Source organism: Oncorhynchus nerka, linkage group LG13 (assembly GCF_034236695.1).
Source record: "Oncorhynchus nerka isolate Pitt River linkage group LG13, Oner_Uvic_2.0, whole genome shotgun sequence".
Lineage (NCBI taxonomy): Eukaryota > Metazoa > Chordata > Actinopteri > Salmoniformes > Salmonidae > Oncorhynchus > Oncorhynchus nerka.
Genome location: NC_088408.1, coordinates 30,396,093 through 30,409,619, shown reverse-complemented (window position 1 = coordinate 30,409,619; position 13,527 = coordinate 30,396,093). Strand labels below are relative to the sequence as shown.

General features: G+C 43.3%; 1 protein-coding gene across 6 annotated transcripts in view; it reads left to right on the top strand.

Annotated features, from left to right (window-relative positions):
• Positions 1–7,686, top strand: part of LOC115139335 (estrogen-related receptor gamma-like) — a 48,135-nt gene extending 40,449 nt beyond the window's left edge. For all 6 annotated transcript variants that reach the window (XM_029676586.2, XM_029676583.2, XM_029676587.2 and 3 more), the window contains 4 exons: positions 5–115; positions 277–459; positions 5,739–6,008; positions 6,180–7,686. In XM_029676586.2, coding sequence (XP_029532446.1) covers positions 5–115; positions 277–459; positions 5,739–6,008; positions 6,180–6,424 — 809 coding nt within the window. In that variant the 3' untranslated portion in view covers positions 6,425–7,686. The remainder of the gene's footprint in view (positions 1–4; positions 116–276; positions 460–5,738; positions 6,009–6,179) is intronic.
• The last annotated feature ends 5,841 nt before the right edge of the window (positions 7,687–13,527 follow it).

The following is a 13,527-nucleotide window of genomic DNA, read 5'->3' as shown; positions in this document are numbered from 1 at the left end:
CCAGGTGTGCGCCTGGACCGGGTGCGTGGGGGCAGACAGAAGTACAAGAGAAGGATAGACTCTGAGAACAGCCCCTACCTCAACCCTCAACACGGCCTGCCACAGAAGAGAACATGTAAGAATACAAAAAAAACACTCTCCCTTTCTTTCTTTCTTTCTTTTTCTCTCTCTCTCTGTCTTTCTCTCTCTCACGACAGGCTCACATTTGTGCATTTAGATATTAATAAAGCCTATTTTAAATGAACATCTCTCGTTCTCTTTCTCTCTCTCTCTCAGTTCCTCTAGGTGGTCTGGTAGAGAATAAGGTGGTCTCTCTCCTGCTGGTGGCTGAACCAGAGAGTATCTTTGCCATGCCGGATCCCACCGTCCCCGACAGTGACATCAAAGCCCTGACCATACTGTGTGACCTTGCCGACCGCGAACTGGTGGTCAACATAGGCTGGGCCAAACACATCCCTGGTAGGAAAACATGCAGATACAGGAATACATGGGTATACTGTACATACACACAAACACACACACAGACACGCGCGCGAACACACAGGGGCATAAACACACATCATAGTCAATAAAACTCCTATCAGCTCAGAATGGAGATTGTGGCCCCCTGAGTTGGATTAAGACTTTAGTCCAGACACAGAAAACAGTATGAATCTGTGTGTATGTACATGTCTGTGCTCTGCTAAACCAAGGTATGGATGTGTCACTTGCAGTGGCGTGGCGCAGTTCCGCGGGGCCCCATTATCCCTTAGGTCTAGAACAACAAATACTTAAATTGTTTGAGCATATGTTGCAGAACAGTGATTTCAATATTTTTTCAGAATATTGACAAAAGGGGGTTAGCCATCAATGACAGAGTTGACAACAGATACTCAAAACACACATATTCTGTCTTATTTCGGTCTAAGTTCAATACAAACATTTGTAAAATATGGAAAATTATTAATTTAAAAATCCACAATGCAAAAATAACCATTCTATCAGGACTTTCAGCACTCTGAAGTTGACTAGGGTAGCCTAGTGGCTAGAGCGTTGGACTAGTAACCGGAAGGTTGCAAGTTCAAACCCCCTAGCTGACAAGGTACAAATCTGTCGTTCTGCCCCTGAACAGGCAGTTAACCCACTGTTCCGAGGCCGTCATTGAAAATAAGAATTTGTTCTTAACTGACTTGCCTAGTTAAATAAAGGTAAAATAAATAAATAAAAATGTTAGACACAAATTTGACGGAGTTCATGTGTTATGGTGTTGACAAAAATGTATTTTTTATTTTTCATTCAAGTGGTATATATAGCAGCAAATGTGCTTGCTTTATGACTAAAACCTAATTAAATTGAACATATTTGAACCAAAATTCCTATTCTATTTTAATCTTTCAGGCAGATGGAGTTGACTGTTTATAGTTGTGACCATGGTGATTCAAATATTGTTTGTTTAAATCTATCAAAAGTAGAGAACTTTACAGACCATGAGTGGTCCTGTTGCACTACATGTAATGAGGACATGAATAAGGGGTCCTTAAGGGTATCGCTGACCCTGCTCATTCCTGATTCATTTAGGATTTTAGACAAATCTGACGGAGTACACCACATCTCCGTACACATCTTTTAGGAATCACAGTTTTAAAAGAAATATTATTTAAAGTCACAGAAAGAAACTACATACATTCAGTTATATTGTTTTTTGGAGAGTTTGAAATTTGCATCCTTTGCTCTGGACAATGGCATTTCCAGGCATAGAGCTCACATGGAAATGAACAATATAAATCTTTCCATTATAAATTTCCCCTAAATTTAAATGTTAAACTCAAATAATCTCTGAGCTAATTTCTTGCTATTCTACACATTTTGCCATTCGACTGAGAAAAACAAAAATATAACACAAAATATAAAGTGTTGGTCCCATGTTTCATAAATTGAAATAAAAGATCTCAGAAATGTTCTATATGCACAAAAAACGTATTTCCCTTAAATGTTGTGCACAAATGTGTTTACATCCCTGTTAGTGAGCAATTCTCATTCGCCAAGATAATCCATCCACCTGACAGGTGTGGCATATCAAGAAGCTGCTTAAACGGCATGATCATTACACAGGTGCACCTTGTGCTGGGGACAATAAAAGGCCACTAAAATTTGCAGTTTTGTCCACAACACAATGCCACAGATGTCTCAAGTTTTGAGGGAGCTTGCCAATTGGCATGCTGACTGCAGGAATGTCAACCAGAGCTGTTGCCAGAGAATTCAATATCTCTACCATAAGCTGCCTCCAACATCATTTCACAATCGCAGACCACGTGCAACCATGCCAACCCAGGACCTCCACATCCGGCTTCACATGCCAGCCCAGGACCTCCACACCCGGACAGGTGAAGAATTTCTGCACAAACTGTCAGAAACCGTCTCAAGGAAGCTCATCTGCATGCTCGTTGGCCTCACCAGGGTCTTCACCTAACTGCAGTTCGGCGTCATAACCAACTTCAGAGGGCAAATGCTCACCTTCGATGGCAACTGGCATGCTGGAGAAGTGTGCTCTTCACGGATGATTCCCTGTTTCAACTGTACCGTCGTGTGGGCGAGCGGTTTGCTGATGTCAACGTTGTGAACAGAGTGCCCTATGGTGGCGGTGAGGTTATGGTATGGGCAGGCATAAGCTACGGACCACAAACACAATTTAATTTTATCGATGGCAATTCGCATGCACAGAGATGCCATCCATCCACTGCAATCACCTCATGTTTCAGCATGATAATGTATGTCGCAAGAATCTCTACACAACTTCTGGAAGCGAAAAATGTCCCAGTTCTTCCATGGCCTCATCAGACATGTCACCCATTGAGCATGTTTGGGATGCTCCGGATCGATGTGTACAGCGTCTTCCAGTTCCCGCCAATATCAAGCAACTTCGCATAGCCATTGAAGAGGAATGGGACAACTTTCCACAGGCCACAATCAACAGCCTGATCAACTCTATATAAAGGAGTGTCGTGCTGCATGAGGCAAATGGTGGTCACACCAGATACTGACTGGTTGTCTGATACAAGGTATCTGTGACAAACAGATGCAGATCTGTATTCCCAGTCATGTGGAATCCATAGATTAGGGCCTAATACATTTATTTAAATGGACTGATATGAACTGTAACACAGTAAAATATTTGAAATTGCTGCATGTTGCATTTATATTTTGTTCAGTGTAATGACGAGTTCATATGCTATCTGGGGAGCCCGACAATATAATAATATTGTTTTTATTTCTTTTTTTTTGGGGGGGATATTTTCTCCGCCATTGGTCACTTGACCATGTGCCAGAGCCTAGTACTACCTGAAAGTATTAGTACTCTAAATGTTTCCCTCCTTCCTCCCTGCCACTAAGAGGAGGTTTAAGCCTGTTTAAGCCTGTTTAAGCAAGCCAGGGTTTAGTTGTGTAGTGACAACACATATGGATCATCGGACACACGCTAATGGTGGCAATAAAGAGGAAGACGCCATCTTTCTTCCCCCCTCTGTTGAGTTTGCATTCCAACCTGTTGTGGATACATGGTTGAGCTTGTGACAGCCCTGTCTCTGTCACTATCTCTCTGGGAAGTCTTTGTTTTGGAAAAGCCCTTGGGTGTGGGCCAGCTGTGTTGATCTAGGCTAACTGGGAAAACTAGTCCCTCCCACAACTTCACCCATTGTGACAGACAGGATTAGATATCTAACTGTATAATTGTCCTGCCTCGTTTAACCAAACAACGTGAGATTTCGTTTAATAAACTTTAATTGTATTTTATATTTCCTGTTGAATTTCCTTACATAAATGCCGTTACATAATTTGTCAGGGTACACAAACTTTAAGGAATCTAATGGCTTTCCACAAAAATATGGCAGCCAAGTAGATAGCAGTGATGGTAGATATGACCATATACCCAGTATCTTTTTCATCTCTCTCTCTTTCCCCAAGCTTTGTCTCTCTCTCACTCAGATGAACGTCTCTCTCCTCTATCAGCAGTTAATGTCCTGTTCACACCCAAAACATCACTCGGGAAACACCTGTATTTTTGTTGATTTTTGTCCAGTAATGCTTACACAACAAGCTACCTAAGCAGGTGTGTGTGTGCAGACTTTCCTGATCAGCACTTTCATTGTTCTCAAAGAAAGGAGGAAGAGCAACAAATCGTTCCCCTATTGGCTGCCTTGGACCTCTTCTTCTCTGCTTGTCACCAGTGTTTACTGTCAGAGTGGGAGTCAAACACAGTCAGTCATATGTTTGTATGTATTTGTAGCCCTTTGCCAGTGGAGTGTTTTCCTGTCTGGGGGAGTGGAGCAGTCATGAGAAACAACCAGAGCAGACACACCAGGGACCCACCTCAGGGGGTGACAGAGAAGGAGAGAGACTGAAAGAGAAACTGAGAGAGTGGGATGATAGTGATTGAGAGAGAGATTGCGATAGATGTTGTGAGAGGGAGAGAGAGAGATACAGTAGAAAAGGACAAAGAGAGGAGGGACAGAGGGAAAGTACTCTCAGCTCTACACTAATTGTAGCACCGTAATGGTGGTGTCACATCAGCTCTGTGTGAGTGGCAGGCTACAGCCCATGGCTGGAGGAACCAGTGTCCTGGCAGAGGGGCCCAGGCTGTATTTGCTACTGCCCAGGGGGAGGTGAGTCCCCCCCTCCCCTCCCCTGTCTGGTTCTGTCATGAAGACTGACATTGATTCTGTCTGAGGGCCAGGCTAGGAGAAGATGAGCTGGCTTAAGACCCTCTCTCACCCCACGCTTTGGCCTTTTTTAGCCTGCCGTAAGTTGGCTGTGAGGTAAGTATGTCTGCGTGTCTGTAGGGGCTCAGCTGAACCCTTCAAGCCCAGATAACCCTCTCAAATTGAAGCCTGTGAGCATATCATTGTCCCAAGATCTCCACATACCCGCAACCTTTACAACAGCTTTGAGAATGCCATCCCATGGTTAAAAAGAGGACCTCTTTGTTTGTCTCTGCTGGCATTGTCTTGTCTCTGTGGGACAGAAGACGTTGCTGATGCTCCTTTACAGTGTGCGTCCCATTGTGTGTGACCATATAGAGGTGTCCTCAAAGACAAAGACACAGGTTTACACAATGCTTCTCCCTCCTCTACTGATCAATCGTTCCATACTGGAAAGCAGATCCCTATCGACCAATGAAAGAGTCCACAGACGGCGTTCCAATCAATCTGGGAGAGATAAGAGAGGGGCGGGAGCCACAGGCGTCACCGTGGTGATTGTAAAAGTGCCCGGACCCTGATAAGAATCACTGATGGTGTCAAAAATAAAAGCCTCCCCCTCCTTCATTCTGTAAAGTAATCAAAGTTGTTTTAAATGTATTATGCTGTGTGGGTGTGTGTGAGGAGACTATAGAGTGTGTGGATCTAATCATGCTCACATGGGGGTGTATTTGTCGCTCAAACGGGGTGTCTTTATTGGATGGACAACTTAGGACTTTCACTATTAAACTGCTCTACACCTGCTTCTGTGCCTCTACCCCAACTGACCACTCGGCCAGTAACCCTTCGTTTGACCTTGGTCTAATATCTCCAATAGGTCCAGCCATTCTGACTGAAACCATCACAATTACATTTTCGAGTGCAGATGTTTTTGAAACCTTTGTATTTTTCATTTGTATCTTTTCAATTAAGATATGTCTTCATTTCCCTTTCTCTCTTTATCCCTAATTTGACCTAGCTAGCTCTTACCTCTCAATTTCTCCCTTTTCTCCATCCCTCTTTCTACAGGTTTCCCCTCACTCTCGCTGGCAGACCAGATGAGTCTACTGCAGAGCGGTTGGATGGAGATTCTGATCCTGCGCGTGGTGTTTCGCTCGCTGGCCTTGGAGGATAAACTGGTGTATGCTGAGGACTACATCATGGATGAGGAGCAGTCCAAACTGGCAGGTGTACTGGACCTAAACAATGCCATACTGCAGCTGGTGAAGAAATACAAAGCCATGAGAATAGAAAAAGAGGAATTTGTTATTGTCAAGGCCATTGCGCTGGCTAACTCAGGTATGGAACTTCACTGTTGATGTTGGTATAATTTACGCTGAGTCAGGCATGTCTTTTCCAATGGCTATTTGGCTTTTCTTGCGTTCAATCTCTGCATATAGTATATGCCAACAACATCTTAACCCTACCTCTCCCTTTCCATCTGTCTTCCCTCTCCCCCTCTCTCCACAGACTCCATGCAGATAGAGGACGTGGAGGCAGTCCAGAGGCTCCAGGATGTGCTCCATGGGGCCCTGCAGGACTATGAGAGTGCCCAGCACACAGAGGACCCTCGGCGGGCAGGCAAGATCATCATGACCCTGCCCCTGCTCCGGCAGACGGCTGCCAGGGCCGTCCAGCACTTCTGCAGCATCAAGCAAGAAGGCCGTGTGCCCATGCACAAGCTGTTCCTGGAACTGCTGGAAGCCAAGGCCTGACCAGCCATGTGGGACTAGGATCACATAAAGGAAGGATAGGGTAGTGATGTCATAAAGGTCAAAATTCATGCAGGGAGTGGTACTTGACAAGGCTAACACAGCCCTGCTCACAAACTCAGGAGGAGAGGAGAGGAGAAGAAAGGAGAGGAGGAAGGACTGACATCACCTCAGTAACAGGGATAACTACCTTCCAAGGGATTTTGATGGTAGTTATTGATATGTACGTAAACATTGCTAGTGAAAAGGAAGAAAGACACAAAACTTGAAGATCCTCTAGGATTATTATTTGTGTGAAACCAGCTCTAAGCCTGTTCATCTTGCATTGTAGTGCTTTAATAACTCTTCTTTTTTTAAATAAAAAGAACTGTGGACAGTCTTGCCAAAGAATGGTGTGGGATACACAGTTAAACAATGCGGCAAATGGTCACAATAAAGAATGGTGTCCCATAAGACACATAACTAGCAGAAGTTAGGGTCACTTGATATTACTGAAATATTTTCAGGGAAAGACATGAAGTAAATTTGACCCACAGATTATGAAGGTGAGGGGAGAAATTGAAAATGAGATGTATTTATTGTTGGCTTGATTATTTTGTTGTTTTGTTTTTTATTTACCAGTGTGGCATTAATGGAAAATAAGAGGAACAAATATAGATCATTTTCGTAAGATTTTTAAGTACTTTTGTTTTAATAAGTAAATAAAACATTTTGTACTAGCTTCACAACTAAACTCATGGCACTGATACCTGTACTATAACATAGCATCTAAGGCAATATAATAATGTACAGTGCATTGAAACATTGTATTTTTTGCATTGAGTTGTAGATTACAGAATTGTGCAAAACACTGCTTTTCTTTCTTATGATGAAGATCTGGTGGTGGTATTTCAAATTTGTCTCTGTGTGTTTCTGTTCCAGGAACTAGAAATGTCTGAAAATCATAAATGTTCAAATGAAGGGAAACTAAATTGGTAGGAATGTTACTACTGACAACTGTCATGCATTTATTTCAGAAGTCCATTATTTGCTCCATCTGTGCACTGTAATGGAATAATCTGTATATTTTTGTGACAAAGTATGTTATAAAGTGTGATCCAGCAATACTGTGTGGAGGGGATGTAAATGTATGTATTCTGTAGGCCTATATAAAGTCCAGCGCCAACAGAGATGTAACCCATGTTCAGATGAGATGTACGCTACTACTACTACTACTACTACCATTCTCAGGATTCTAGGGCAATAAAGATGCTTCAAGTTTGAAAGAGTCTTCATCCTATTCTAGGTTTATGACACATTCATAATTCCCTGTCAGACTGCTGGGAGGGGGAGATCCTCACAAGCCTCGTTTAAACCTGGTTCTAACTTGCGTCCTTTGTCCTGATCATGTCCACATTCTGATTGTGCCACATTTTTAGACGGGTGTAGACAATCAAAAGACACATTGTGATCAGATCATCCTGCCCACCTCTGGAGGTAGTCAGACATGCATTGTCTGGACATCTTACAAGTATAGACGGATCTGGACAGAGAAACCATTGACTGATTACATCAATATGTGTCTTACAATAAACAAAAATATTTTGAAAGAATAGCTTTGAAATAATTTGCATAAAGGAAGGTGCCAGGAAATGTGATCAAAATGCAGACACATTGGACGGATAACAGACACATTTTAATACCATGTGTAGACACATTTCCGGAAATATGGGTACAATCAGAATGTAGACAAGATGGCGACAAAGGACCCATGTTAGCAACAGGTATAAACAGGGCTGCTGATAAAGAGAGGGGAAATGAAAGGAGGGAAGAGAAGAGGGATATAGTGAAGGAATGGAGAGGGGTATAAATGGAGGTGATCAGTGAGGAGAAGAGAAGAGGTGGAGTAGAGAAAGATGGAGGCACTCTGTGGGACCTTAGTATAAATTATAGACACCCAGAGGCTACCGGAGTGACTTATGTCAGACAACAGGCTGCTGTCACTTTGAACCATTGTCTATGGCAGCGCCTCCTGTCCCAAGGTGGCCATGATTGTTGGATTGAGGCGTGCCTATTGGACAGGTGAGTAGGAAGTGTATGGGCTGGGAGGAGGGGGAGTGTCCCATAATAGAGGATCCATAATTAAGTACATTGTATTAATGAAGTGTAAAGTCCACCCCTGGGAACAGTGTGTCAAGGTTTTTCAGGAAACAAATGAAAGAACGCAGGCACGTGACAGGGACAATCACAGACCGCATGTTACTGCACAAACCTAACAGGGAAAACTTGGCACAAATAAGAAAATAATTATTGAAATATCAACCTGGTTTATAATTGCTTCAGTATCAAAACACAAGATTGAATGATTGCCATTAACATGGGTATAGAGGGGTATATCTGCTATATGGTGGAATAAATAACCCCTATGGGAATGTGGGTCTGTTGATACACACCTACATGTAATGCTAGGACTGAGTTGCAAGTCACACTATTGCATTATATTCCTTCAAAGGAAAACGAATCCAATCCAAGTGAAACCCTTCTCAGTACGATATAATGATTTCATCCAGCACAATGTAACTAAATTAATTACAAATCATCACTCAAAAGGATGAGTGTAGACGTTCATTACAGAAACAAAGTCATTGGAGAATTAAAATCATGATGAACCAATGTGTCTTTCATTTTCAGAGTACAGAAGGATGGAGCAAACCTTTCTATTGCATTACACGCTCAACTATTGTGTTCAGAGTCAATAATGGAAGCATTAGCTACGGTTGCATGGCTTTAGATATCAATATATCATTACTGGTTATTACAAATGCAGTGAGCGCTCATTACATCTACAAATAGGATTCAGACACGGTGACTCTACAGAATTGTGCATTGTAATTGTCAAGTACTCTCTTCATTATAACAAAAGTTAAGAAAACCCATTTTCAAGAGGAGAGTAGAGAGGACAAGAGGGGATGAGAGGAGAGGGGACAAGGGACAAGGGGAGAAGGAGAGGACGGCCCAGGTCAGAGTGTCAGCTGTGAGACTAATTGCACAGAGCATACTCAAGGTGGATGGACGGATGGATGAAAGAACGAGTGTAGCCGACATCCATCGGTTAACTTACCAGTCATTCAAGCTGAAATGGGGCATCGTGGGTGTCGGGCAGCCCCCCAAAAATTAGCTACATTGGCTGCGTCTAAGTGAGTTAGTAATGGCGTGTGACATCCCAATATGTCACCTTCCCAAAGTGAGTTAGTGTGTGAGTGACATCCCTATATGTCACTTTCTCTACGTGAGTTAGTGTGTGTCCGCCACCTCTGTCTCCTGGACACCCAGTGATGGATGAGGCCTGGAGGAGATGGGCTGTAAAAGGCTGATTCTACCACTCTGCAATGAGATCACTTCCACAATAAAAAGCCATTGTCTCGAATCATCCCGGCGAGGTGTGAATGCTGATTAGGGTATTATAGGGATGAGCGGCGCTCCCTCCCATCTAAATACATCAGACGAGCTGTGCTTGGATACAAGGGCCTCTTCTCGCTAGTCAGACCATGATCCAGCAATTACCAGAGCCACCAGGAGGAAGTCAATACAAAACAACACCTGCACAGTGATGTCTCAGCCTTTACCAACAGCAAACAATGCTTTTTAGACTTGCATCACATGCATCTGCATAAGTGCTTTGCTTTTTCAAAATAAAATCATAGGATAGCTTTATCTCGCACACGCTGATGTACAGTGCACTACTATTAGGGGGCTTCTTTTCATTTAGCTTATAAGGCGGGCGATGTGTTCCATAATGTTCCACATGCCATAATAGAACACATAATACTAGACATCAGAGCAGGTACTGCACAGTAACAGGCCATGAGGTAATATAGAGTTGTTACTCAGCGCCACCATGTGGCAAAACAACTCATTACACACAACACTGCATTCATGTCCCTTTGACTTGGATCTGTTGCGCTATGCCTGCCTGCCAAGGCCTATTGTGTGTTTACCACCACTCCTATATTTCTCATCTTGGAGCACACCTCGAAATCCATACAGAACAGGGTAGACATTTTGAAAGTGACCTTCAAAGTGAAAGTGACCTTCACCAGAACATTCCAACTCCTGCAAATCAGAAAGAGAGTGGCGGTGTCCGAATACCCATAGTAGCTTACTACATACTTAAACTGCATACTAAGATCTAGTAGAATCATAGAGATAGATAGAGGACTCATCTTTATATCTGTGCTATTATAGTGTCTTTGAAAGCATGGGCAGTGCCATTGAGACTACAACTCGTTGGAATCGGGAGAGGCTATACAGACTATGTCGCACAGCTTTGAGTTGAGATCATGGATTCGGTTCAGTCATCATCCCGATAAGCCCTTCCCAGATAGTTTATGCTGGCAACAGCAGCAGCATGAGGCTAGTTAAAACTTGTACATTTTTTTATTTTGATGGGCGAAGGAGAAATAACTTTTAGTATTGGTCACCATCTCCAATTTGTTCCATCCAGCTTGATTTTAATTAGAGTAGGGCAGTTATTTCTACACAATAAATAACTTGTAATATTGGTAGTAACCATCTGGATGTCACCGTGATACAGTCTACACAACAACATGGGTACAGTGTCCTTCGATCCCACTTGCTGTAAGGAGAGGGAAGTTGATAGATAGTGTAGCCAATATCAGGCCAGGGTGCTAACCACATTTATTGTAGTGATTTTCACCATTAATGTCTAAACTACTAAAGAAAACTAAATAGTCAGATAAAAATGGAATGATTCTGAACACTCCCAACTTAGGCAGACAAGTTTAAACTCTCGCTGAAGTTTCTAGCCAAGAGCATAAACTAGCTAGCTGGGAAGGGTTCATCAGGATGACTGACTGGACTGAACTGAATCTGTTCTGTCTTCACTTGACTCTTGCCACATGACAAACGCTTACCACTGACATTAGTTTCAGGGTTTATGCAACAACCCTACAAAAATGCTATTATTTTTCCCCATAGGCTTTGTCCAACACTCCATGGCGGAATTAGTGACTACAAAAAGACGCCCTTACTATTTCTCTTATGGCACTGCTCATGCTAAAACGTCCTTTTGGCCTCTAGAGGCCTCTATCAGTCTCTATGAGTAGAATTCATTCATCTTTTCTGACTCAGGTGTTTGGCAATAGCTGATAATCAGATAAATTGAAGCACTGTACCAAAATGAACAAATAGATTTGGAAGAGGAAGAAAGCAGGGAGAGGTCAGAGATAGCCTGACTTGTAAAATGGGCTAAGGAACAGAAGTTGGGTTTTGGAGAAACGGCATTAGTGTGTGTTCTGCAAGCAATACAGCGGATGAAGGCGCAGCTTGAGCGTGGTGAATGGATAGATGTGATTATAGACAGCGAGGAAGAAGAAGAGCCGATTAGGAAGATCTATGTTGAGGAAGAATGGTGTCAGACATGACAAAGAAGAAGCTATTTCCCTCCTTCCCAGGAGGACATTAGCCCTAGGACTATGTCTCAGGACTACACGGCCTGATGACTCCGGGCTGTCAACGGTCCACCTGGTTGTGCTGTTGCTCCAGCTTCAACTGTTCTGCCTGCGGCTATGGAACCCTGACTTGTTCACTAGATGTGCTACCTTGTCCAGGACCTGCTGTTTTCGACTCTCCCTCTCTCTCTCTCTCCCGCACCTGCTGTCTCAACCTCTGAATTCTCAGCTATGAAAAGCCAACTGACATTTACTCCTGAGGTACTGTTCTGTTGCACCCTCTACAACTACTGGGATTATTATTAGACTCTTCTAGTCATCTGTGAATGTTTGAACATCTTGAAGAACAATCTGGCCTTAATGGGCATGTACTCTTATATTCTCCACCCGGCACAGCCAGAAGAGGGCTGGCCACCCCTCAGAGTCTGGTTCCTCTCTAGGTCTCTTCTTAGGTTCCTGCCTTTCTTGGGAGTTTTTCCTAGCCACCATGCTTCTACATCTGCATTGCTTGCTGTTTGGGTTTTAGGGTGGGTTTCTGTATAAGCACTTTGTGACATCTGCTGGTGTAAAAAGGGCTTTATAAATAAATTAGCAGTGGAGTGGAATTTTTGGATAAAGTGGACCCTTGCCTTTTGGCTGATCTATTTGTGGGTGAGAAAGGAGTTGGGGTCAATTGAATCAGTGAAGGTAATCTGTAGTGGACATGTGATATTTGTTTGTGTTTCTTCTGACCAGTGGGAACAGGCGCTCAGTATCAGCCAACTTGGGTCAATATCGGGTTCTTGCTTTGCTCTTAGGAACAGGGCACCATTGAAAGGAGTGAATTCTAGGATTCTAGGGTAAAGTTAAGCGAGGAGGTAGAGTAAATGAAATGGAAAATTCCTGGTATTTGTGACGCCTGCCCATTTGGTGCAACGTAGAGGTGGGGAGCGTGGTGAAACAGAGGCGTCATTGTCAGTCCTCTTGAGTTTTGAGTCTCTACCAGACAAAGTCATGTTAGGATATCAGTTGTCAGAATCCATTGTCCGGTTTCAGGTGCCACATGGTCATGTTGCAGCAGATTCCAAGATGTGGGAAGTGTGCAGGATTGTGTAGTTTTGGTGGATAAAGTTTTGTGTGTCAACTGTAGGGGTGCTCATGTTGCTGGGGATTGGAAGGGGTCCAGTGTGAGAGAGGCAGGTTGAAGTGGCCAAAGTCAGAGTAGTGCAAAGGGTGTCGTATGCTGAGGCAGTGAAGAAAGTGGAGGAGGATGGGTCAGGGTGAGGGATCCTTAGAAGATGCCAGTGAGTAGTAGATTTGTGCCAGCACAGAGGGATAGGGCGTTCATAGCAATGGTTATTAACTGTAATGCAGGAATTGGAACATAAAATCACAGAGAATTTATGTTGTGGTGGTAGCTGCAGAGAAATATTTGGGTATACAAGATTTGACTTCAGAAGAGTTCCAGGGTGCGTTGAGGGGTGGTATCCATCCTCCCAGGCCGTTGACATGGTGCAGGAGTAGATAGGGTCAAAGTAGTGGAATAGGGTAGTGGGGTTTTAAATGAGTGAAGGTGGTGGTGTCTAGGGTTATATTTCACTTTCTTAGAGGAACAGGACGAATGAAGAGAGTTGAATGTAGGTAGTCCTTGACAGTATGTGGCGGTGTATTCACCTA